The sequence below is a fragment of the Phasianus colchicus genome, chromosome 1, assembly GCF_987193195.1.
Source record: "Phasianus colchicus chromosome 1, bPhaCol1.hap1.1, whole genome shotgun sequence".
Taxonomy (NCBI): Eukaryota; Metazoa; Chordata; class Aves; order Galliformes; family Phasianidae; genus Phasianus; species Phasianus colchicus.
The window spans coordinates 60,837,656-60,857,110 of record NC_143436.1 but is presented as its reverse complement, the minus strand read 5'-3'; the positions used below and the strand labels follow the sequence as shown (position 1 = coordinate 60,857,110).

The following is a 19,455-nucleotide window of genomic DNA, read 5'->3' as shown; positions in this document are numbered from 1 at the left end:
TTTCTTCCCCAGCCACATGTCCTGGGCTGCTGCTCAGGCTGTCCTTTTCACTGGGGATGCCAGGAGATATGGCAGAGGCTGAGGGGCTGACGTCAGATATCAGGGGTCACCAGGCTGAAGAGCTGGGAGGCAGAGAGAGGCTGTGGGCTCTTTGTGGCAATGTCCGAGAAAATTTGCTGATGATACTAAACCAGGTGGTTCTACACCAGAGGGCTGAGTACATGGAACAGGCTGCCCAGGGGAGTGGGCACAGCCCCAAGCTGCTGGAGTTCAAGAGGCTTTGGGACACTGTTCTCAGGCAGAGAAGGTTGGATTTTAGGTTGTGCTGTGTAGAGCCATGAGTTGGACTTGATGGTCCTTATGGGTCCCTTCCAACTCAGAAGATTCTGTTGGGGATGAGTGGCAGCAGGATGGTGGACACAGGAAATGAGCATGGCGATGCAAGATGTGGGCGCAGAGCAGGGAGAAAGCCCTACATGGCAAGCAGGAGATGGGGCATTCATCCTTCCTGTGGCTGGCACTGTCTGAATCCCATCTGGTCAGCTCTGCAAGCACTCAGCCTAAGGTTGTGAGCATTTGAGATAGTGGAGAGTCGAAGCTTTCTGAAATGGGTGGGAATAGAAAGGTTTATATCTACTATCAGGATAGACACATCTTAGAGAGACACTTGAAGTGTTTTTACCACTAGTTTTGTCCCTTGAGTCCTGTGGACAAAGAGCTTTTACACTCTCCTTCTACTCCCTTTTGTTGAAATGATGTTGGTACTGTCTGGGAGGATCTTCCCTCAGGAACAGGAGGGCTGAGGGAGACAGAAGGGCTGGAGCACAGCATCACACAGCTTAAGGCCCCACTCCAAATGCTTGAGAAGAAGTCCAGCCCATGGGGTGTATGGATTAAGGCAAAATCTACAGCTTTTAACCTCAGCTGCACTCATTAGTTGCAGGAAAGATGCTCCAAGACCACCCAAGTGTGATAGAGCTCCTGAACTGACAGAATCACACAGCTTGCCAAGTTGGCTTCATTCTTGAGGAAGCATCTTGTATCCAGCTGTCTTAGGTAGGGCAGCAGTGTGAGCACGGCTCTTGCTGCACTCAGGATCTGGCACTGACTCTACAGAGGGACACCTCTCCCTTGGTGGCTGTGGTGACAAGAAATCTGAACCTTCAGGGAACTGTGGATATGACTTTGACCAGCTGTCCCCAGATTCCCTGAAACCTCAGCACAACTTTCCAGAGTCTCCCAGGCATTGTAGAAAGGGGCCTATCATGTCCTGTACGCAACAGTGGCACTACAGTCTCTGTCCCTGATAAGAGACTGTGATGTGGCAGTTTTGGGCTTGGGGTAAGGCTCCTGCTGTCTACTGCTCCTGCAGGGCCTCAGTGTCTGTGTTGGCCTTGAGACGAGGCTCTGACCCAGGGCAGGACACATAGCAGGGCACGCAATGCTGAGGTCAGTGGCACCTCTCCTACACCTCACTTGATGGGACAGGGTGGGACCTGCTTATAGGAAGCAGGTGAGGCATGTGTTTAACTTAAAGTCCATCTTGAAAGGATCAGAGAAAAGTGCATCTCAGAATTCTCTGTGGAAAAGAGTGGCATATACTGATCAGCTCTGAATGCACTAGGGCTATGTTATTTGTATACTGTGTAGACAATATAATATATATTGTCTATATAGCTGTACAGATGCAGTATGACAGTTATGGTGTATGCTTTTTGGGTCGTAAACTCTTTGTATTGGCACTGCCTATATGTGCCTACACACTATCCATGGCAAAGGGTCTGGTCATCTTCTTATTAACAATAGCTAGTATATGCACAGCAAGTAAGGCAGGAGTATAACACATATAGACAATCTGTTTTTATTGCTTTCATCTTTACAGCCAGGTGTGTGATCTAAACATCAGGCAGAAACTTCTCCAGATAATTTCCTGTTTCAAAACATCTTAGAAAGTGGATGTGTTTGGGATGGACCGATAGATAATACGTCTGTGGCACACAAAAACAGAAATGGAAGCCTCTGAATCCCTGGGAATTCCTATCCGTGTCTCAGGGATTTCTGCCCTCCCAAGTGTTTCACCAAAGGTCAGTGGATCTGAGGGATTCTTTGAAGCCAGCAAAGAATGTGTAGCCCACAGACTGCTTCCTCAGCAGGTGCAGTCCAACCCCAGCTGCAAAAATGTGGGTTGCTGTCCCCCACCCGCTGCAGAAGAGAGCTTCTTCATGTGCACGTGTTTGTCTCTGATCATCTCTCATCCCTGTGCACAGCTTCACAGAGGTTGGTTTCATTAACCCCGGGGTGATGCTTTGTGTAAATATGCATGCATATCTGATTCGCATGGAAAATGTCATTTTCCCTACATGTCCCTCATCCAAATATTAGTCGAGCCTGAGCCTATGTAACTCACAAAGTAGTGAGTGCTGTGATGATAACTGCAGCCCACACAGCCGTCCTGCTCAGGCAGAGCATGGCTGCACACACGTCTGACATTTTGTACGGCATGTTCAGCAGAGGTGCCTACACATGATCTGCCATATAGTCTTACATGTTGGCAGATGGTGTGTGCATTAACGCGCGGTGTGTGCTGATGTCTCTGGGTGAATGAGTTTCTCTGCAGCCAGCTGGCGTACAACACATGCACTGGCACACGCGGCGCGCGAAGTTGCTCTCCTTGCTGCAGCATGCACACACAGCAGCACGCGCTTGGCACGGCACGTGGGCTCCTTCCCCGGCGTGCACTGTGGGCAGAGAGACTGGGACCGGCCCTGCTGCATGCCAGCAAGGTGCAAGGGAAGGAGCTGCAGCATGTAGGGCTCGGCCTTTCGCCGTCCCGTTTTCGTCTCTGCCTCACCACACCGGTGAATTGCACATTGGACAAGATTATTTCTCCCTGGTTTCCTCTGGATCAGGTCCTTCAGGGACCCCAGGTGTGGAGCTAACTCGGCAGTGGCCACACAGGGCTGTCCCCAAGGCCAGCAGGAAGCCGTGATGCTCAGCAGCCCTTGGGAGCACAGCCCTGGTGTGTCAGCCATCCGCTTGTGCACACCGACGAAGCCCGGGGACACGGGAGGGGGCCGAGGCAAAGAAGACATTGGCGCACAAGTGACATATCTCAATATAATTTCTAAAACTCTATTATAATCGAACAGATAAAATACCTCTGATCTATTTCTGTTGGTTTTTTTACAAAATAGCCGTTTGGACTCTTAGCTAGGTGTGACCACACCACTTTCCCCAAAGGAAGCTTTTCTCGGTGATATTTACAGCAGAAAACAGGTACAGACAGACAGGTGCTTTCAACAGCCTACACACAGGTAATACGTCTGTTGTTAACTTTGTTGTTTTTTTTTTTAAAAGACACATTCAGATGGGGTGGTGACTAGTGCTGAAGAGCTGGGTGACTCTGAAGCTGCTGTCCTGGGCATGGCTGTGGGGAGCAGGCAGAACGCGGACAGCTCGAGCTCACAAACACAGTCCTGGAGCCCATGTGGGCACAGTGAGGCGGCGGTGGGGGGAGGCAAGACCTGCTCAGCAGCTCTCATTTCAAAGCAGAGACTCTCCCAAGCAGCAGCTTGCTGGATACAGGACTCAGATTTGTTTCAGAAACCTCACCAACACATGCAGGTAGTTGCAGGTTAAGCCTTTTGAAAAACATACAACCAAACTCTTCCAGCTAAGAGGCTCTCGAACGCTTCCAAATCTGGCAGTACTTTTTGTGAAGAAGACTGAGTATTGGTGAAAAGCTGCTTGTGGACCATGCTCACAACTTTCATCTACAGTGATGTGTGAAAACAAAAGCAGTGCTTTGCAGGTCTTGCAGAAAACACTAACTGCTGCTACCACAGTGGCCCAGTCTATAGCATTAAAAGCACAACATCAGCAGACAAACACTGCATTAAACCCAGCTTGTTTGTGCTAAGACTGATCTGCCAGATTTTTCCCACCCCTTTGTGCTATAAACAAATCAATTTCACTGGACCTGCACCAGCATGAGCAAGAGAGAATCATGACAGTGATGGCTTGCATAACACAGCTGTGAGACCTCCCTAACACCTTGCTCTGTTCCACCTTCCAGCAGAGCCACCTTCCTGCCTGTCCACTGAGCACCAGACTCTTGCTGCAGAATGCCCTATATTGGCTTTCTCCTTTCTCCTCCCCTCCTTTTTTTTTTTTTTTAATAGAGAAGGATAAGAACTCAGCAGCAAAAAGCCACCATTCTTTAGCATTCTCTGCAGCGGCTTCTTGCCTGATCCCACCACCTGAAGGGTTGTGCCAGCTTCACCATCGGGATCACTGCAGCCAACAGCTGGTGATTTTTCTTTGGTGAGCTGCAGTGCACGTTTTGCCCTTCATGAGGCTGTCACTGACATGCTTGTTCTTGCCTGTGCCCTGTCAGCAGTCAGTTTGTGTGCAAGGGTGTCTACTCACAGCACTACAGCTACACTGCATCTGTGTCTTGCACTTGCATGTGGGAGGGCTGTGGAAGCAGACAACACAATAGATCAGATGAGGTGCTGACATGCTTTAAAGTGCTTGTCGTCCTTCTAGACCAACCTTCAAAGGAAAAACAATCTGTATTTTGAAATGAAGTCCGAAGGGCTCAGCTACACAGTAGAACTTAGTGCAACCTATTCCACCTGACCCTGAAATGGTTTGGTATCTCTGTGGCCAATCCCAACAGAAGAAGTGAGAAGACAGCAAAGCTTATCTCTGTTTCTTTGCCCAAAGCTGGAGGCCAGCAGTAGCCTTTGCAGGGTCAGGAAAGCGCATCCGTCTTGCCCTGAGAGACGGTTGTGCCGCAGGTATTTTGGCACTTCAGTTAATTCACATCCGCCCTTCACCCAACATTAAGGAGGGAGTCTCATGGAAGCTTCCTTCCTTCTTTTTTTACATTCTTGTTGCTTTCCCAATCAATTATTAAAGCAGCAAATCTCTCTTGTAGGAACTTCATAGATGTTATAAATATTTTATCCCAAAAAATTATTTCATCAAGTACCTTAAGGTTTTTGTTGTTGTCACTTCATGTTAAATGTCAAGTAAAGCCTAATTTATTTAACACACACATGCACGCACACATACCAGACCTGCAGTGGTTCATTGCACTCTGGGAAAAAAAATGAACTGAGTACCGCCATTCCTCTCAGGCAAGGAAGTGACTGCTGGGAGGACAGGGCAGTGCTGCTGTCTCTTGGATGCCGCCTTGTACCTCAGCAGGAAGCAGAATATGGCAGCCTCGCATTGTGTTGGCCAGCCAGGGACAAATGCCACACGTAATGACCTTAGTGGTCTTTTCCAACATCTGTGATTCTATGATCTCGTGATTCTATAAGCTTTCCCATGAAGCTACGGGTGGGTTGGGTGAGATCACAGCTGCTGTCTCATGGCGTAGTGCCACCTGGGATGCATCCAGCAGCAGACCAGGGCAGCCATGTCTCACAGCTGGATGCAGTCTGATTGAGCCCTGCCTGGAGCCATGAGCCCATAAGGAGGGCAAGGACCTTACAAGGAACTGGCTCAGAAAGGTGAAGCATCCTTGTTGTCCCTGGAGGCTGGGTAGGAGAAAGCTTCTCTGGTCTGAAGGGAGACTGAGCTTCAACTCAGGGCTTTCTAACAGATCTTTCAGTCTTCTGCTTCCATGGGCCTCCCTGAGGCTATGCCTGTTTGTTCTCGATCAATACATCTGCTACTGCATGTAAAAGCATCAGTCTGGTGACCAGCTCCAGAGAGCTAAGTAAACAACCAAGACAGGTCTGTTGGCAGATCTGGGTGTAGGGGTCAGACTCAGAAACTAGCAGACCTGGAGCTGAGCAGGCCCCTGCCCTGGAGGACTGGGCAGCCTTCACCACAGCCCCTCCCTGTTTTCTTAACCTCAGCTGGGCATATGCCCAGCTCACATAAATGAATTCTTTCATCTGTGTGTTTCAACAGAGCCAAGGGACATCCAAAGAGCACTGGTGGGGGGCAGGCCCTAATGCATTCTTTCACTGGTAACAAGCCCCAGAAGTGAGAATCCTGGAGTATTGCTGCTGTGTGGATTTTACCATACAAGGAAAAAAATATATTTCCTGCATGTCTTCACCATCCCTTTTCCCTGACGTTTTGCACATCCACACTACTGTCAACACTCCTCACCTCTCCTCACCCAACCAACAGCCAGTGCTCACTCCTCAACCTCATTCAGGAAAGAAGACCATTTCTTTCTTTCCCTCTTAAAATAAAAATAAGGGCCCTAAAAGGCGTACTGTCCTATTTTAAAATCCTAAAGTTGATCTTCTTAAGCCTCGAAGGAAGATAGAATGAGTGAGTGAAACCAAAGCCTTTAAGCTAATTAATACCTTCCCCTCCCTACTGCTCAAAAAGATTTTTTTTCTTCTAAAAATACAGCCATAGCTCATTTTTAATGCTGTCTTCTTTCACATCAATGTCCTCAATAAAAAAGAGAAGCTGAGCCATCATCTCTATCTCAAGATCTTCCCCTCCCCTCACTTTGAAGCTGGGATAGAGAGGAAGATTGGAGAAGGGGCCTTGGTGTGCAGCTTTCATATGGGAAGGGTTGAGAGAGGCAATGGCATAGCCAGGCAAGAGATACAGATGGCAGCTCATGTGAGTGGGCTCTGTAAAACCTTTTCCCCCCTAACACTGGAGGAAGAGCCCAAGTGAAAGAAACATCCACCCCTAGGAGGTGAACATAACACTTAGATTTGCTTTCAGAATGTATAAAAGCAGATGGGAAAGAAACACAAAACCAGCTAGAATGAGAAAAGCAGAGGTGGGTCTGTTTCATGCTAGAAAAGACAACTGTGTGTGTATGTGTGTTTTGAGGTGGGAGGCCACCTCTTGGTGCCATCTCTTTGGAAAACTGCTCATCCATCCCAGGGGAGATCCCTGGGCTTAATCTCTCCCTTCTGCTCTCTCAGAACTGCTTAGTGTTTCCTTTTGTAAGCATGCGCCATACATACTCTACCATACAGGTGTATTTACACATGATGTGGTCTGCTAGGTCTCAGCAGAGGTCTCTGGTACAATGCTCCAACATAACAGAAACAAAAAGTTTTGGTGTTCAGAGTGAGGCCATCTTTGCGTTGTACTGCAGCTTAGGACAGTCTCTCCTCTTCCCAAGCTCTCTTCCATTCTTGCGCTCCCTCGCCTGGAACCAGCTGCTGCAAGGAGATAATATTTGAAGAGCGATGAGAAGAAAGCATGGCAAGTGGAACAGGCTCTCAGCTCCAGCTTAGCAGGCAGCAGCAGTGGTGGCAGGGGGAACTCCACCCTTGGGAGTGCCCCAGCATCTCTCCTTGGCACGGGTGAGTCAGTTTCTCTCTGAGGCTGGCGAAGTTTCAGGGTGGGTATAAACCTATGGCCAGGTAAATGCAAGGCAGGGAAGAAGATCAAGGAGTAGCAAACGGAAGACACAGTGCCTAGAAAGCAGCAGGTCATCAAGCCTCTCAGGAACAGGGCAGCAAAGTGCTACGTGGGAATGGCATGAGCACAGGAGGCCAGCAGGGCTGGCAGGGTGTAAGGATATGTAAGCGCGTAGGTTGGCAGGTTCTATAGATGGCTCTTCATGATTAGCATCATCTTGAGGGGAGACAGGGTAAGAGTTAGCTTTTTTTTTTTTTTTTTTTTTTCCTTTTCTTTTTTCTTTTACTAAAAAATAAATCACAAACTAGATCTCTGTAGGCAGAAAGGGTCCCAGGGAGACGGTGGGGCTGGGAAGCGGGGGAGTCTGTGCTGTTCTGGTGCTGGTGGTGTGGCTACACGAGGCTCCGCGAGCCACTGGAGTACCTGCGCCTCTGAAGCAGGGAGCTGGGGGGGCAATACTGGTGGGGGTGGTTGTAGGGAGGAGGTGGAGGTGGCAGGGGAGGCTGATGGACCAGCTTCATGGGGGTTCCGGGGAGCCCACTGCCCACACCGCGCCAGGGGGTGGAGGTGCAGGAATCAGAGGTGACGTAGCGTGTCAGAGTCTGGTTGAGGGCCGGCTCCATTCGAGCGAGGCACGGCTTGTCCAAGACAATGACTTTGACAATCTGCTGGCACTGTACAAGTGTCCCCGCCGAGGCGGGGTGCGAGGGCACCAGTGCTGTCTCCAGCCGCTCCCGTGGCATGTTAAGACGCATGCTGGGCTGCATTCCACTCTCGGGCCCCAGGGTGGAGTTGTGCTGGTACGTTTGAAGCCTGTTGTGAATTGACACCTATTTTAGAAACAGTCAAAGAAGCATTAAATGTTACAAGACTTTTCCCATCTGCTGCTACTGGCTGCCCTGAACCCCCGCCACCAGTCAGCCTCACATGCATCGAACCCTCCCCTCTTGAAAAAACAGAACAGGCACAAGCCCTGGCTGCATCCCTCTCTCCCAGCAGCCCCATCATCCTATCTAGGCCTTAGTGCCTCTGTCCTTTCCACTGCATCAAAGGCGGCAGGGCTGGTGTTCCCAAATGCAGTGCAACTTTGATTATCCAAACAGCATAGGGAACGCAAATCAACTAAATGAGTGGAGACATCCATAAATTCTTGTGGTAATGAATAGACCTCAGCGGTCATGCCTTTGTCCCCAGCAGCAAAACGAGGGGGCAAAAGGGACAACCGGGTAGCAAGGTTTCAGATAATCGAGGTTGTACATTTCTGCAAAAATGACGGTAGCTGAATCTGAGATAGAGAGAGAGAGACTCGAGCCTTTCCCAGCTCCCTGCCTTTCCGAGTATGAAGGTACACCACATGACTGGCTAATCTGTTTACAAAGGAAAAAAGCAGAAATCTGACATACTCTAGCAAAAGGCAGCTCCCTCTGATCCATTTGATGGTTTGTCAGTGAAAGGAAATGATTTTCAAAAAAGAAAAAAGAAAGAAAAAAAAATGCCCGTCTAGCTCATACAATGATAAAAGAAATTCATGATGAAATGGCAGCAGATTAGATAATCTCAAAGAAATGGAAATGCTCCTCTGCTGGCAGAGTATTACGTGGGCAATGGGAAGGAGGGGGGGAAGGAGGAGGTCATCAGGGTCCCCACAGAGAGATGCTGACAATAGAGTCACTCAAATAAGAGAGCTCACTGAGACCAGCTTAAAAAGGGAGCTGGTCTGGACTAGAGATCCCTGAGGGGGAAGCACAGCAGTAAAATGGTGCTTCCTGGATGGTGACCGAAGTCATAGTTCCTCCTGGCAAGGACGTGGGCTGATGGAGTCACCAGAGCACTGCAAGGTTGCTGTTGAATGTCAGTCAGATGACAAATCCTGGGTAGGACACTACTGCTTGGAGGCTGGCACAGCACTTCTAGCAAGGCAGGGGTACAGATGGGCAGATTGGGCAGTGGGGGTGCCCTGATGGTCTGTATAGTAGACAGCAGAGCCAGCAACCATGGAGGAGGAGCTGTGGAGTGACCAAGCTTCCCATCATGCTGGAACAAGGATGAGCTGTTTGTCCCTACCCAAGCATGGTGGTTGGTCAGGCCCAGTATGCAACAGGACTGGGTCAGAAATTATTCAGGCAGTGAAACATACCTTTGGAAAAACTGGTTGTTGGGCCATGAAGTGCTAGTGACATTAAAATACATGGAAGTCATTCTCCACAAGAAATCACAATGCCCAAAAGAAATTGGAAGTTGGCTGGGAGAGGCACCTTGTCCAGATAGGGGGTGTCTGCAGGGAAATGGGTGTTCTTCAAGGAACGTCAGTGACACCCACTCCCTGAAGAGAAGCTGAACTCCTCAAACAAATATCAAGAAGGGAAAGAAGTGCCCTGGAAAAGGGCAAATTCAGGAAAATGGAGATATTCCAGACATGGAAAATGTAGGAAGTAGTAAATAAGATTCACAGTGTGAAGACAGCATTTTTCTGTTTTCTTACAGGCAGCGGGAGCATGGGTGTCTGTGAAGAAACAGGCAACCCATGGGTGCTAGACATCCCTGTGAAGATAGAAGCATACAGGACAGCCAAGCTCCCTATCTAGGAAGGTGAAGCTCTGGGAAAAGTCTCTGATATAAAAAGGCCATGCTTAATCCCCTTCAAGGGATGGAGAGACAGCTGCAGAGATTATGCAGGAAAGCTGGGCTGCAGGGGAATTTGCATGTGATGCTGCATGGAGTTAGCATGTCAGGGAAGTCTTTAGTGGGGTTCTCAGTCTCCCCATAAGCAGTGGGGTGGGTTAGTCTACAGCGTTCGGGAGCTTGGTCCATGAGGGATGTTACAGTTATAAAAACGGATTGAAAATGCTTTGAAGTTTAGTTTGGATTTGAAAGTTGTATTACCCGTCCTAGCAGTAACTTTTAATTGTATCTCTGGAAATTGGTAAAATTGTCAGTCTGGCTGGGGAGGCATTGATTAATACCTGAGAAAAGAAACAACAGAGAATGTGAGAAGAGCTGAAGTGAGAGAGAATTACTTACCTCAGCTGCTCCGCACTCTACTTACCTCCACTGTGCTGTCCGAGACCTTCTCCCCCAAATCCTTCTTGCCTTTAAAATAAAAGAAAAGATCTCACTTACGAGATCTGTTCCTCAAGTCAAGAGCTGGCCCACGTAGGGCGGACTGGAAAGCTCTAGGAAGAGGTACAGGGCCCAGTAGGACTCCAGATAAACTGAATTCCTCTTGCAATCCACCAGTTGCATGGCAGTATAGGGGAGACCCTTTTGGGGTCCTATTTTTAGGTCTTGATGTGGAAGTAAGTTGGTAGCCACTCATCAATGCACTTGTTTTTGGCTGGCACAAAACATAAAGCTTCTACAAAACTCAGAACACAAAGCTCCTACAAAGGAGCTGGCATTGCAGAAGTGGCAGAAAAGACTCTAGAGGAAATATATAGTGCCGTTACTCTGTTGCATTAGTTTGAAGAAGGAAAAGTGGGCCATGCTCATTCAAGCGAAGTTGGGTGACTCTACCTGTTGGAGAACTCTGCTTGGACTGTGGTTCTATCTGGGCTCCATTGCTCCGTAGCGAGAGAGTCTTTGCCCCTTGCTGCTTCTCCAGCTCCCCTGCAAGACAGACGTGTGGCAGTGAGTGAGAAGAAGGATGAAGGGAAGAACCAGGGTATACTGAAGGATTAAAGTGGGAAGTCAGCAAGAATTAATATAAGAATATGACAAGAGTCTGTCTAGAAAGGAAGGAGAGAGGAACAGCTAAGAGAGAAACAAAAACTGGAGAGGATTTGATATATGGAGGACCTTACATAAGACCTCTGTGTATGACTTGCATTTATAAAGAATAGGTTACTGCTGCACAGAAGGGGTACCACTGATGCTGAGCTACTTGGGCTTGTCAGTTTATACATGGGAACATCATTAAAGTCTACTCGGACCTTATTTCTGTGTAAGGCAGGCCCCAGAATGACATGGTACAGACTGCTTTTCTCCCAGGTGTCCCTGGAGTGAGAGGACAATTCTGCTAAGACTATAATCTACCCTGTTATCTACAATCTTCTCAGATATCTACAGATAGTATTTGCATAGTGTATGAGATGGAGAAGTCTTCTGGGCCTGATAGTCTAAGCTTCTCCACTTCAGTCTACTGTCTCATACACTCTAATTGAGAAGGATCATAAATAGTTCTTCCCTTTCTCCTGCTGGTGAGTGCTCACAAAACCTGGCTGCTTTTTTACTCTATTAGTGAACATAAGAACAGTCCTGGGAAGACTTCTACAACTCATCCTCTTTGTCACTCTTCCTGAAGAACCCATTGCTTTTACATTTTCTCCCTTGCATACGCATGGAGTATGATGGCATCAGAGTCTGAATTGTGGTAGAGGTCCTTACATTCAATACGTATCTGCTCCAGCTCTGTCACTTCTGCTATTGACTCTTTCAGATCTTCCACAAATTTCTGCATTTCCTCGGCTCCCAGAGCACAGAAGTGCAGTACCTGTTTCTTTTCTGAGCCCGAAACTGGAGTCACCAGTGTGATGCCATGGGGGTAATCTGTGAATAAGATGTGTCAAAATAATAGAGAGGCATTAGGGTTTCTTGCTGGAGAAGTCTGCTTTCCTGTCTTTCCAGGACAGAGAATTTCAGTCCGGAGGAACTTGAGAGTTTGTCACACTGCAAATTGTGAGAATCTGCAGCATTGCAGCACTCCAAGGAAACAGAATGGCCAAGGTCCAGCAGCAAGGCAAGTTACCACCACTACCACAGTGGTGCCATAGTCAAAAACCACTAGATCTTCATTACAGTTAATGTAATGTCAATGCTAACAACCTGAGCACAGAGATGAGACTAAAAAGCCCTCCTGAATCTGCAGAGGAGTTAACAGTATATATGATGCCAACAATACTTTTTCTCCTTTGGGAGTTGCAGCCTGAGAAGTTGGCTCCTGGACTCAGAGCCATTAATATCCTCAGATACAGGATTTCTTTCCAGTCTCTACTTCCACCAGCAGGGAACATAGCTGCAGTGTCAGCACAGCATGGGTAAGGAACTCATCATGCTATGCAGAGAGTGCGGTAAAGTAAGGGTGTGAGTTTGCAGGTCTCCACTTAGTAGTCCCCAAAAGGCAAAACACTGTCAGAAATGAAAATGAAACAAATGCCCCGAGAGTGAAAAGAGCACAACAAAGAGCTTCATGATTTAAAGATCAGGATGTGTGCATGGAGGAGGTGGCTGCAGATTCAGCCAACAGAAGTTGGAGAACAAAGGTATGCAGAGAACTTCTTAAGCTTGTGACTGGACTTTCTCTGTCTTTTGGTCATTGAAAAGTAGTTTCTTTCTCTTTTCTCCTTCCTCCTCTTCTTTGTCTACATTTAGTTTCTTTCTTCACCTGTCATGCTTTCTCTTCTCTACTGTTCCTGTATGTCTGCCTTCTCCACGCTCTTCATCAGCAATCTTTACCAAACAAGTCAAAGACCAACCTGCTGTTTTCTGCCAGCCCTTAGCTCCCTCTGTATTCTAGTTCTCTTTCCCCACCCCGTGTCTTGTCTCATTTATTAAGATCACAAGTTCTTTCAGACATCTGCTTTTCTGGCTCTGCAGAGTATACATAAAAGGATGCCTTTGCCAACACTCCAGGATAGTCAATCATACCCCTGAAAGTAGATTGCAGCTCCAAAAATGTATGCTGCGAATGCCCAGTTATAAATGGCTCTTCTGTACATTCAGAAACGTGAAAAGCACTGTGTGCTGTGGAGGGTAGGAAATTGAGATGATGACCCACACTATCCATAGGGCAGAGCAAAGATGTAAGGAACTCAGTGTAGCCTCAGTACTGCTACAGTGTTCCTTCCTTGCATCATATTCTGCTGGTGCTCACAAAACTCTCGGTAGGCATAAACCAAGCTTGCCTGAGACCACTGTGCATCCCCTTTGCCTTTGCCAGCAGGAAGCCTGCCTGTTTCTGGAATTCCTCCACCACACAACCAGCTTCAATCATGACACATCATGGCTCTATTCCCAGACCATCAAGGTCAGGCTGACTAGGGCTGGCCTCTCGCCATGCTTTGGTGGGTGCTGTTCCAAGGGCTCTGCTTCAATTTCAGGATTGAAGCAGCACATCATACTGCAGGAAGGCAGCAGCAGCAGCATCTGGGTTTTTATCAGTGTCAGTGGTAGAGGTGGGTGTTGTGATTTTGGATGCAAGTGGAGAGGGGCTAAAAGCAACAGCAGCAGTTTTGTCAGTGAGGTTCCCCTACTGTTGGCTCCCGAGAGCTAAGTGACATGCACTTTAGGATGAGTTACCTCATTCCTCCAGATTAGTGCCCTCCCTGTCACCATGACAAGTCAACTCACTTCAGTGAACTTAAGGTCAGCCCTTCTGCCCATGTTTAGACCAAGAGAGAGATCAGAAGCCTCTTCTCATCACACTGTACTTGCACAGTAGTGTCCTCAGCACCAAGCCTGTTTTTTTCTCCCCTCTCATTTTAACCCTGATAGAATCCCTACTCTGATGAAAGATCTCACTGGGCTATGCAGCCTCCTCCTTTCTTCTCCTTTTTCATGCCAAACCCCTTCAGGCAACCAAGGAGAATCAGACTTACATTCATTCTCAAAGAGATGGAACTGCATGCCCAGCAGGCCAACAGACTTGCAAAACGTGTAGGTCGAGGAGCTTTTCTTCTTGGGGCAAAGCTTGAGGATCTGTTAGAGGAACAGACACATCATTGGGTAGGGTGCTGGTGAACACTGAAGCAAGAACAATACAAATTACTCAAAGCACAAAAGAAAAATATTTTTACAAGCTGTGTTAATTGTTAATTACATGGGATGAAAACTTGGTGACTGACAGACTCTTAGCCCAGAAAGCTGCCTGGCATGCTGTACTTGCAGCACTTTGAAATTTTGTATGTGTAGCCTAGGGCACCCTCAGGTTCTGTTCCCCAGGAATACTAGGGATGATTTTTGGATGCCCATATTTCTGACTTTGCAAAGATAATTCTTTCCACAAAATATCCTAGGTCTGGGAACCAGAATACGTGTGCATGCTGTGTTGCCCTTGATCCCTCAGTACTAGTCTTCATAGATCTGATTTATCACAAGGGATGGAGGGCTAGCACGGAATAGACCTTCTCCTCAGGTTCACAAATGGTTGAGAAGGAATAGGTAAGGAAAGTTCTCTTCTCCTCTAGGACAAAATGGCGTGGCTTTGGCCTTACTTTTGCAACATCCACATTTTCCTTTTGCCATTAAACTCAGGCATTTTTCGCCTAAAGCAGAATATCCTTCTTGAATGCATCCTCCTTGTCTCAGCAAACCTGTGTTCACCCTTGTAACTGCATGAACTCAGCTGCAAGATCCCTTGAGCAGGACACTTTTTAAAGTACTGTATGCATTTCAGGCTCCGGTAGTTAGCACCTACTTTTCTGCAGCCTCTGCAATAGTAAAAATACATGGGAGTGCTCTGCCTACCATAGTACAAACAGCCAAATAAATGTACTTCACTCTCACAAAATGAACCTCCCTGGTAGCAAAGGGATGAGAGATAGCAATGACATTACTTGGCTGTGGGACAGTTTGTCTTTTCAAGGGTCAGAGGAGTTTTAGGTTTGGTATGTTGTTGACAGGGAAGGATCCTGAGCTGTGTCTTGCAGTGCTGATGGATCAGGAGATGGTCTGTCCCTAGGATGGGGGAAATTGATGTTGTGGACTGCTTTTATATTTCTTTACAGACACTCAGGCTAGTTTTATCACTGCAGTGCCTAAATGCCAAACCACACTCACCACTAGCAGGTCATTGAAGAGAAAAACTTCCCTTTGGTGAGCTGCCTGCTTCTGCACTTTGTTCACATCAGTCACTTCATACAAGCGGCTGCAGCAGACCAATCGGCGATGGGGCACAGAGAGAACCTGCAGAAGATCCACAAGAATGTGTAGGGGTTATGAGAAGGTGCCAGTAAGGTTCACCAGCACTCTTAACTTACACAACCCTTCCAGGTGACAGTGGCACAAGAAAGTTCTGCCCACTCTGCCTACTCTAATTGTTTCCTCACAACCACTCCTCACCATCAATTATCCTGCTGGTCCCATAACAGAGAGAGCCTTCATGACTTGGATAGATCAGGGGAGTAGAACAGTCTGTAGGAAAGCCACTTGTTCACATCCTGCCTTCATATACCTCTGTCTACAAGTCACTGAGTGACTTCTCAGCCCACTGGACTGCCCATGCTCTTTCTGGACAGTGTCTGCATTTGAGGGTCTTGTAACCTTCCCTATAACTTTGCCTTTCACATCCTACAACTTCAAAAGGCCTAAAAATTCAGAGCACTGCAGAGCTATCACTGAAGTATTGGCAGGCAGGATCTGCATTGGCAAGCAGGACCTCCAATGAGAGGTATTATTGCACTGGATAAAGCAAACTCTGGCCAAGTAAATTCCAAAGAACTAAGAAACAAAGAGATAGCAAGTGAGAAAGTGTTTGGAGAAAAATGCAAGCAAGGGAAGCGTTATGAAAGAAGAGGATTAGAGAGGAAAATGGCAGAAAAGGGGGACAGTGATGGAGGTGGGTGTGGAAAGGGTGAGTAGGTGCCAGCAGGGTTACGGGTGCTCACCGTTTTCATTCCAACTATGGACTTCTCCACCTTGGTGACATATGTCACATGGTCCTCATTGGACTTTAGTTCTTTCTGCTGTATCCTCTCATAGATCCCTACCACCAGCTCCCGTGGAATGTCAGCACCATCATCCACTCCTGCAAAACACAGAAAATGTTGAGCAGACTAGGCAGAGAGAAAAGGAAAGAACTGTCATCCCTGACAGGCAGACCTCAGTGCAATGTTGAGAAGACAGAAAGGAAATAGATTTTTTTTTTTTGTTTTAGAGTGTTTTCTTTCTTGGTCTAGCACACAGAATGCACCAGCAGCAGAGACAGTCACATCTAAGACCAATGCTGAAGATTTCATTATTCCATTGCTCTGCATGGTGGCTTTTTTCCATATGTTCCCTAAGGTTTTATAGCCACAATTTCACATTCATATTCCTTGGGCCATTCAGTAACAACCCCTGCATTGATCTCATATTATTAGAAGTGCTAGGCATAGTGGATATCTGCAATGCGATCCAGCTGCTCCTCCTGCCAATGCAAGCTTCAGATCTCCTATTTACTTGGTAACCTTCAACATTTTCTTTCTGTGATGTCTCCTACGCATAATACTTCCTTGCTATTCTATCTGTGATCTCTCTGTCTGGGTTCTGTCCCCTTCCTTGTTTGTATTTGCTTAGCTAATTCTCCAAATTTTGCTATTTGACCCTTGAAGAGCCTGTCAGAAAAGTTCTCCTTCTCCTCCCTCCAAACACCACAAATCAAATTGCCTTCCTCCTACACTAAATTCCTTCAATCATGTTACATTGGTTTTCTCTGCTTTCCCTCCAGCTCCCTGGTCTGAGGCTAACTATGCTGCTGCTGGGGAATTGCCTAGGAATGGAGAGGCATTGTCCTCTTCTGGCTCCCTTTTTCATGACCTCGCAAACATTGCCTGAATTCTGTGTATTTTTTTAAACACAGACCAGCAAAGCTCCTGGCCTGTGTGTTGGGCTGAAGGTGAGTGTGGAATGAACCGTCTCCCCTTGTCTGCAGCTTGGTCCTCATGCTGGCTGAATTCATTATGATGTGAATTGATGGTAAAAATTAACATTAATAAATAAAAAAGAAAGAAAGAAAACCTTTTGAGTCAGTTCAATCTGCCACGATACTGAAGGGGTTGATGGCAGAAAATAACTTGAAAGAGGGTCTCGCTGTCACATTATTGCACTCTGAAATGGAGGGGGAAGGCGTAAGAGGCCTTGGACAACACTGTCTGAACAGCCATAAGGTCAAGAAAACAAGTTATAGCAGTCCACAGCAGTTCAAGCACTAGATGAAGATTTACGCTGGGAAAACTTTGAAAGAACTTAACCTGAATTGCAGATTTGCAATACGAAACACTTGGAAGATGACTGACCTAGGAGTGAGCATGGCTGGGAAATTGGACTTTGTCTAGACATCATGTCAAAAAGGCAAAACAATTCTAAGCTGCATTAGCGCATCTGAAAATGAGGAGGAGGTGGTGGTTTTACATAGGAGTATGTTGTGACCGCATCTGAAGAAATGCTTTTAACAACCTATTACTGAGATAAGGAAGGACCTTGAAAAGTAGAAGAAAATTGATTTGGGGAACTGATGTATTAGAAATTGCTAAGAGGTAATACATGCATGAACTCTGTCAGGCTTACAATTACTGCAAGCAATCGCAAGCAATTAAGAAAAAGATTTAGCCTGAGTAGAAAAATCTGCTCATATATTTGAAGCAACAAGGAGGAAAAAGGCTTGTTTAACGTAATCGAACAGGGTTTAGGAAGGATGGAGATGAACAACAGAAAAGTGTAATACAATGGACTCCTTCCAAACAGTGAAAACCATTAAAAGATGAAACCACCTCTCAAGGAAAATGTGTGAAAAGGCTGGACAGCTTTCTGCAGAGAACAAAGCAGAGATCTTCCCCTTCCCCAGCAAGGCAGAGGATATTTCAAAGCACTCTCCTCCAAATCTGGCTTACAGAGAGCACCAGAAGCCCTGGAGAAAGGCAGCTTTGCTAGATTTTTGCTGCCTTCACCTGGGCAGGATTTAGAGAAGCAGGAGGGCAAAAAAAAAAAAAAGCCAAGTGGGATGCTCACCTCTCAGATTGCGAATGAAGTCCTCCAGCATCATCTTCCTGTCAGGCTTGATGTTGGGGCTGTACATGTCCGTGTTGAGGAGGATGATTGCAAAGGCCAAGATGAAGATAGTGTCTGGGTTGTGAAACTGCTGGACCACATCTGGATTACACATGCAGTACCTCTGGCTGCAGCAGGAGGGATGCACATACTTAACACAGAACATTGGAGTCCTCTGCACAAGTGTAGCAATGACTTCCTCATGCATGGATCAAATTCCTCCTTCCACTCCAGCTCTCATACAAAAGAGAAGGAACTGCTAGAACTCTGAAGGCCAGTTTACCCACCAACAGCTGAAACTGGCCACTAAAACTTCAGCTTTCTTGTCCTCAGAAGCCAAAAGAGCAAATGACAGTGGACAGACTACCCAACCTGGGGTCACTATGCAGTGGTAATATTGATATCTACTCCAGTCTGTATTTCTAAAGATTCCTCTGGACGCAACAAGGGAACAACCCAGCACCCTTGCAAGCCCCAGTGCTGTTTTTCCTGTCAGTCACCAATGAACAAGGAGTCCCTTGCTGGCAAATATGGCTGGACTCACTCTGACCCTTTGTCCCTTCATGCCACTGAACATCCATCAAGGATGTGGCTCTGTGGCGGCAGTGGAACAGAAGACTTCCACAACCAGCTTCTTTAGAAGGGGGGTCCCTGGTCAGTCATTCCATTCCTGCTGCATGTTTTCTGCCTTGGATATGCTCCCTGCTTCCAGCAGGTTGCAGCAGTGTGGCTACAGGGCTCTCTTTCTTACCTGAAAGCCTCAATTAGCCGCTCAACCTTCTGTGCCTCCCCCTGCACACGGATGTGAGCCTGGAATTTCCGCAGCGCTTCATCCAACTCCATGCCTGAGAAGTCCATCTCGTCCACCACGCAGCTGTGGGAAGGGGATACAGCCTTTGTCAGCACCTCCTCCTGGGCAGGATGCCAGGTTGGCTCCTTCATTGTGGTGCCCAGGCTGAGTTTCCAAGGGAGATACCATGGAACAGGCCGATAACTCTGTGTTTTTGTTGATATTTTCTATATCTGTACAGTTATGTAGACAACTATAGTGATCTAGATATTTAAACTCCTATATACCAATATGAATACAGATATAAATCCATCTATTTTGGCCTCTTTTATCGTCTGCCAATTATACTTCACACACTGTCCATTCCTAACTGCTTCCCACAATGTGCACTTGTTCACCACCCATTTATCCATCCTTCTCTTATCTGCATTAACTGTATTCATCCTCTCCTCACCTTCCATTCAGTCAAGCACGTATCCACATTTGCAGACCAGATTTTCTTCTCCACTCTTCACTCCCACCCAAATGCTGCAGCAAAAATATTCGCTACATTTGTAAAGACC

The 19,455-nt window shown here is 47.0% G+C and overlaps 1 protein-coding gene across 4 annotated transcripts in view; it reads right to left on the bottom strand.

Annotated features, from left to right (window-relative positions):
* Positions 1 to 1,917: 1,917 nt before the first annotated feature.
* The window catches only part of IQSEC3 (IQ motif and Sec7 domain ArfGEF 3), a 103,160-nt gene continuing 85,622 nt past the window's right edge, over positions 1,918 to 19,455 (bottom strand). The window contains exons 6-15 of one of the 4 annotated variants that reach the window (XM_090144953.1): positions 18,854 to 18,976; positions 18,064 to 18,230; positions 15,963 to 16,102; positions 15,136 to 15,261; positions 13,956 to 14,055; positions 11,746 to 11,907; positions 10,876 to 10,968; positions 10,409 to 10,452; positions 10,246 to 10,325; positions 8,035 to 8,175 (exon numbers count right to left, since the gene is read on the bottom strand). In XM_090144953.1, coding sequence (XP_090001079.1) covers positions 10,251 to 10,325; positions 10,409 to 10,452; positions 10,876 to 10,968; positions 11,746 to 11,907; positions 13,956 to 14,055; positions 15,136 to 15,261; positions 15,963 to 16,102; positions 18,064 to 18,230; positions 18,854 to 18,976 — 1,030 coding nt within the window. In that variant the 3' untranslated portion in view covers positions 8,035 to 8,175; positions 10,246 to 10,250. Of the gene's footprint in view, positions 8,193 to 10,245; positions 10,326 to 10,408; positions 10,453 to 10,875; positions 10,969 to 11,745; positions 11,908 to 13,955; positions 14,056 to 15,135; positions 15,262 to 15,962; positions 16,103 to 18,063; positions 18,231 to 18,853; positions 18,977 to 19,455 lie in introns of all 4 variants that reach the window. The other 3 variants (XM_090144944.1, XM_090144943.1, XM_090144956.1) reach the window with 3 other exon arrangements.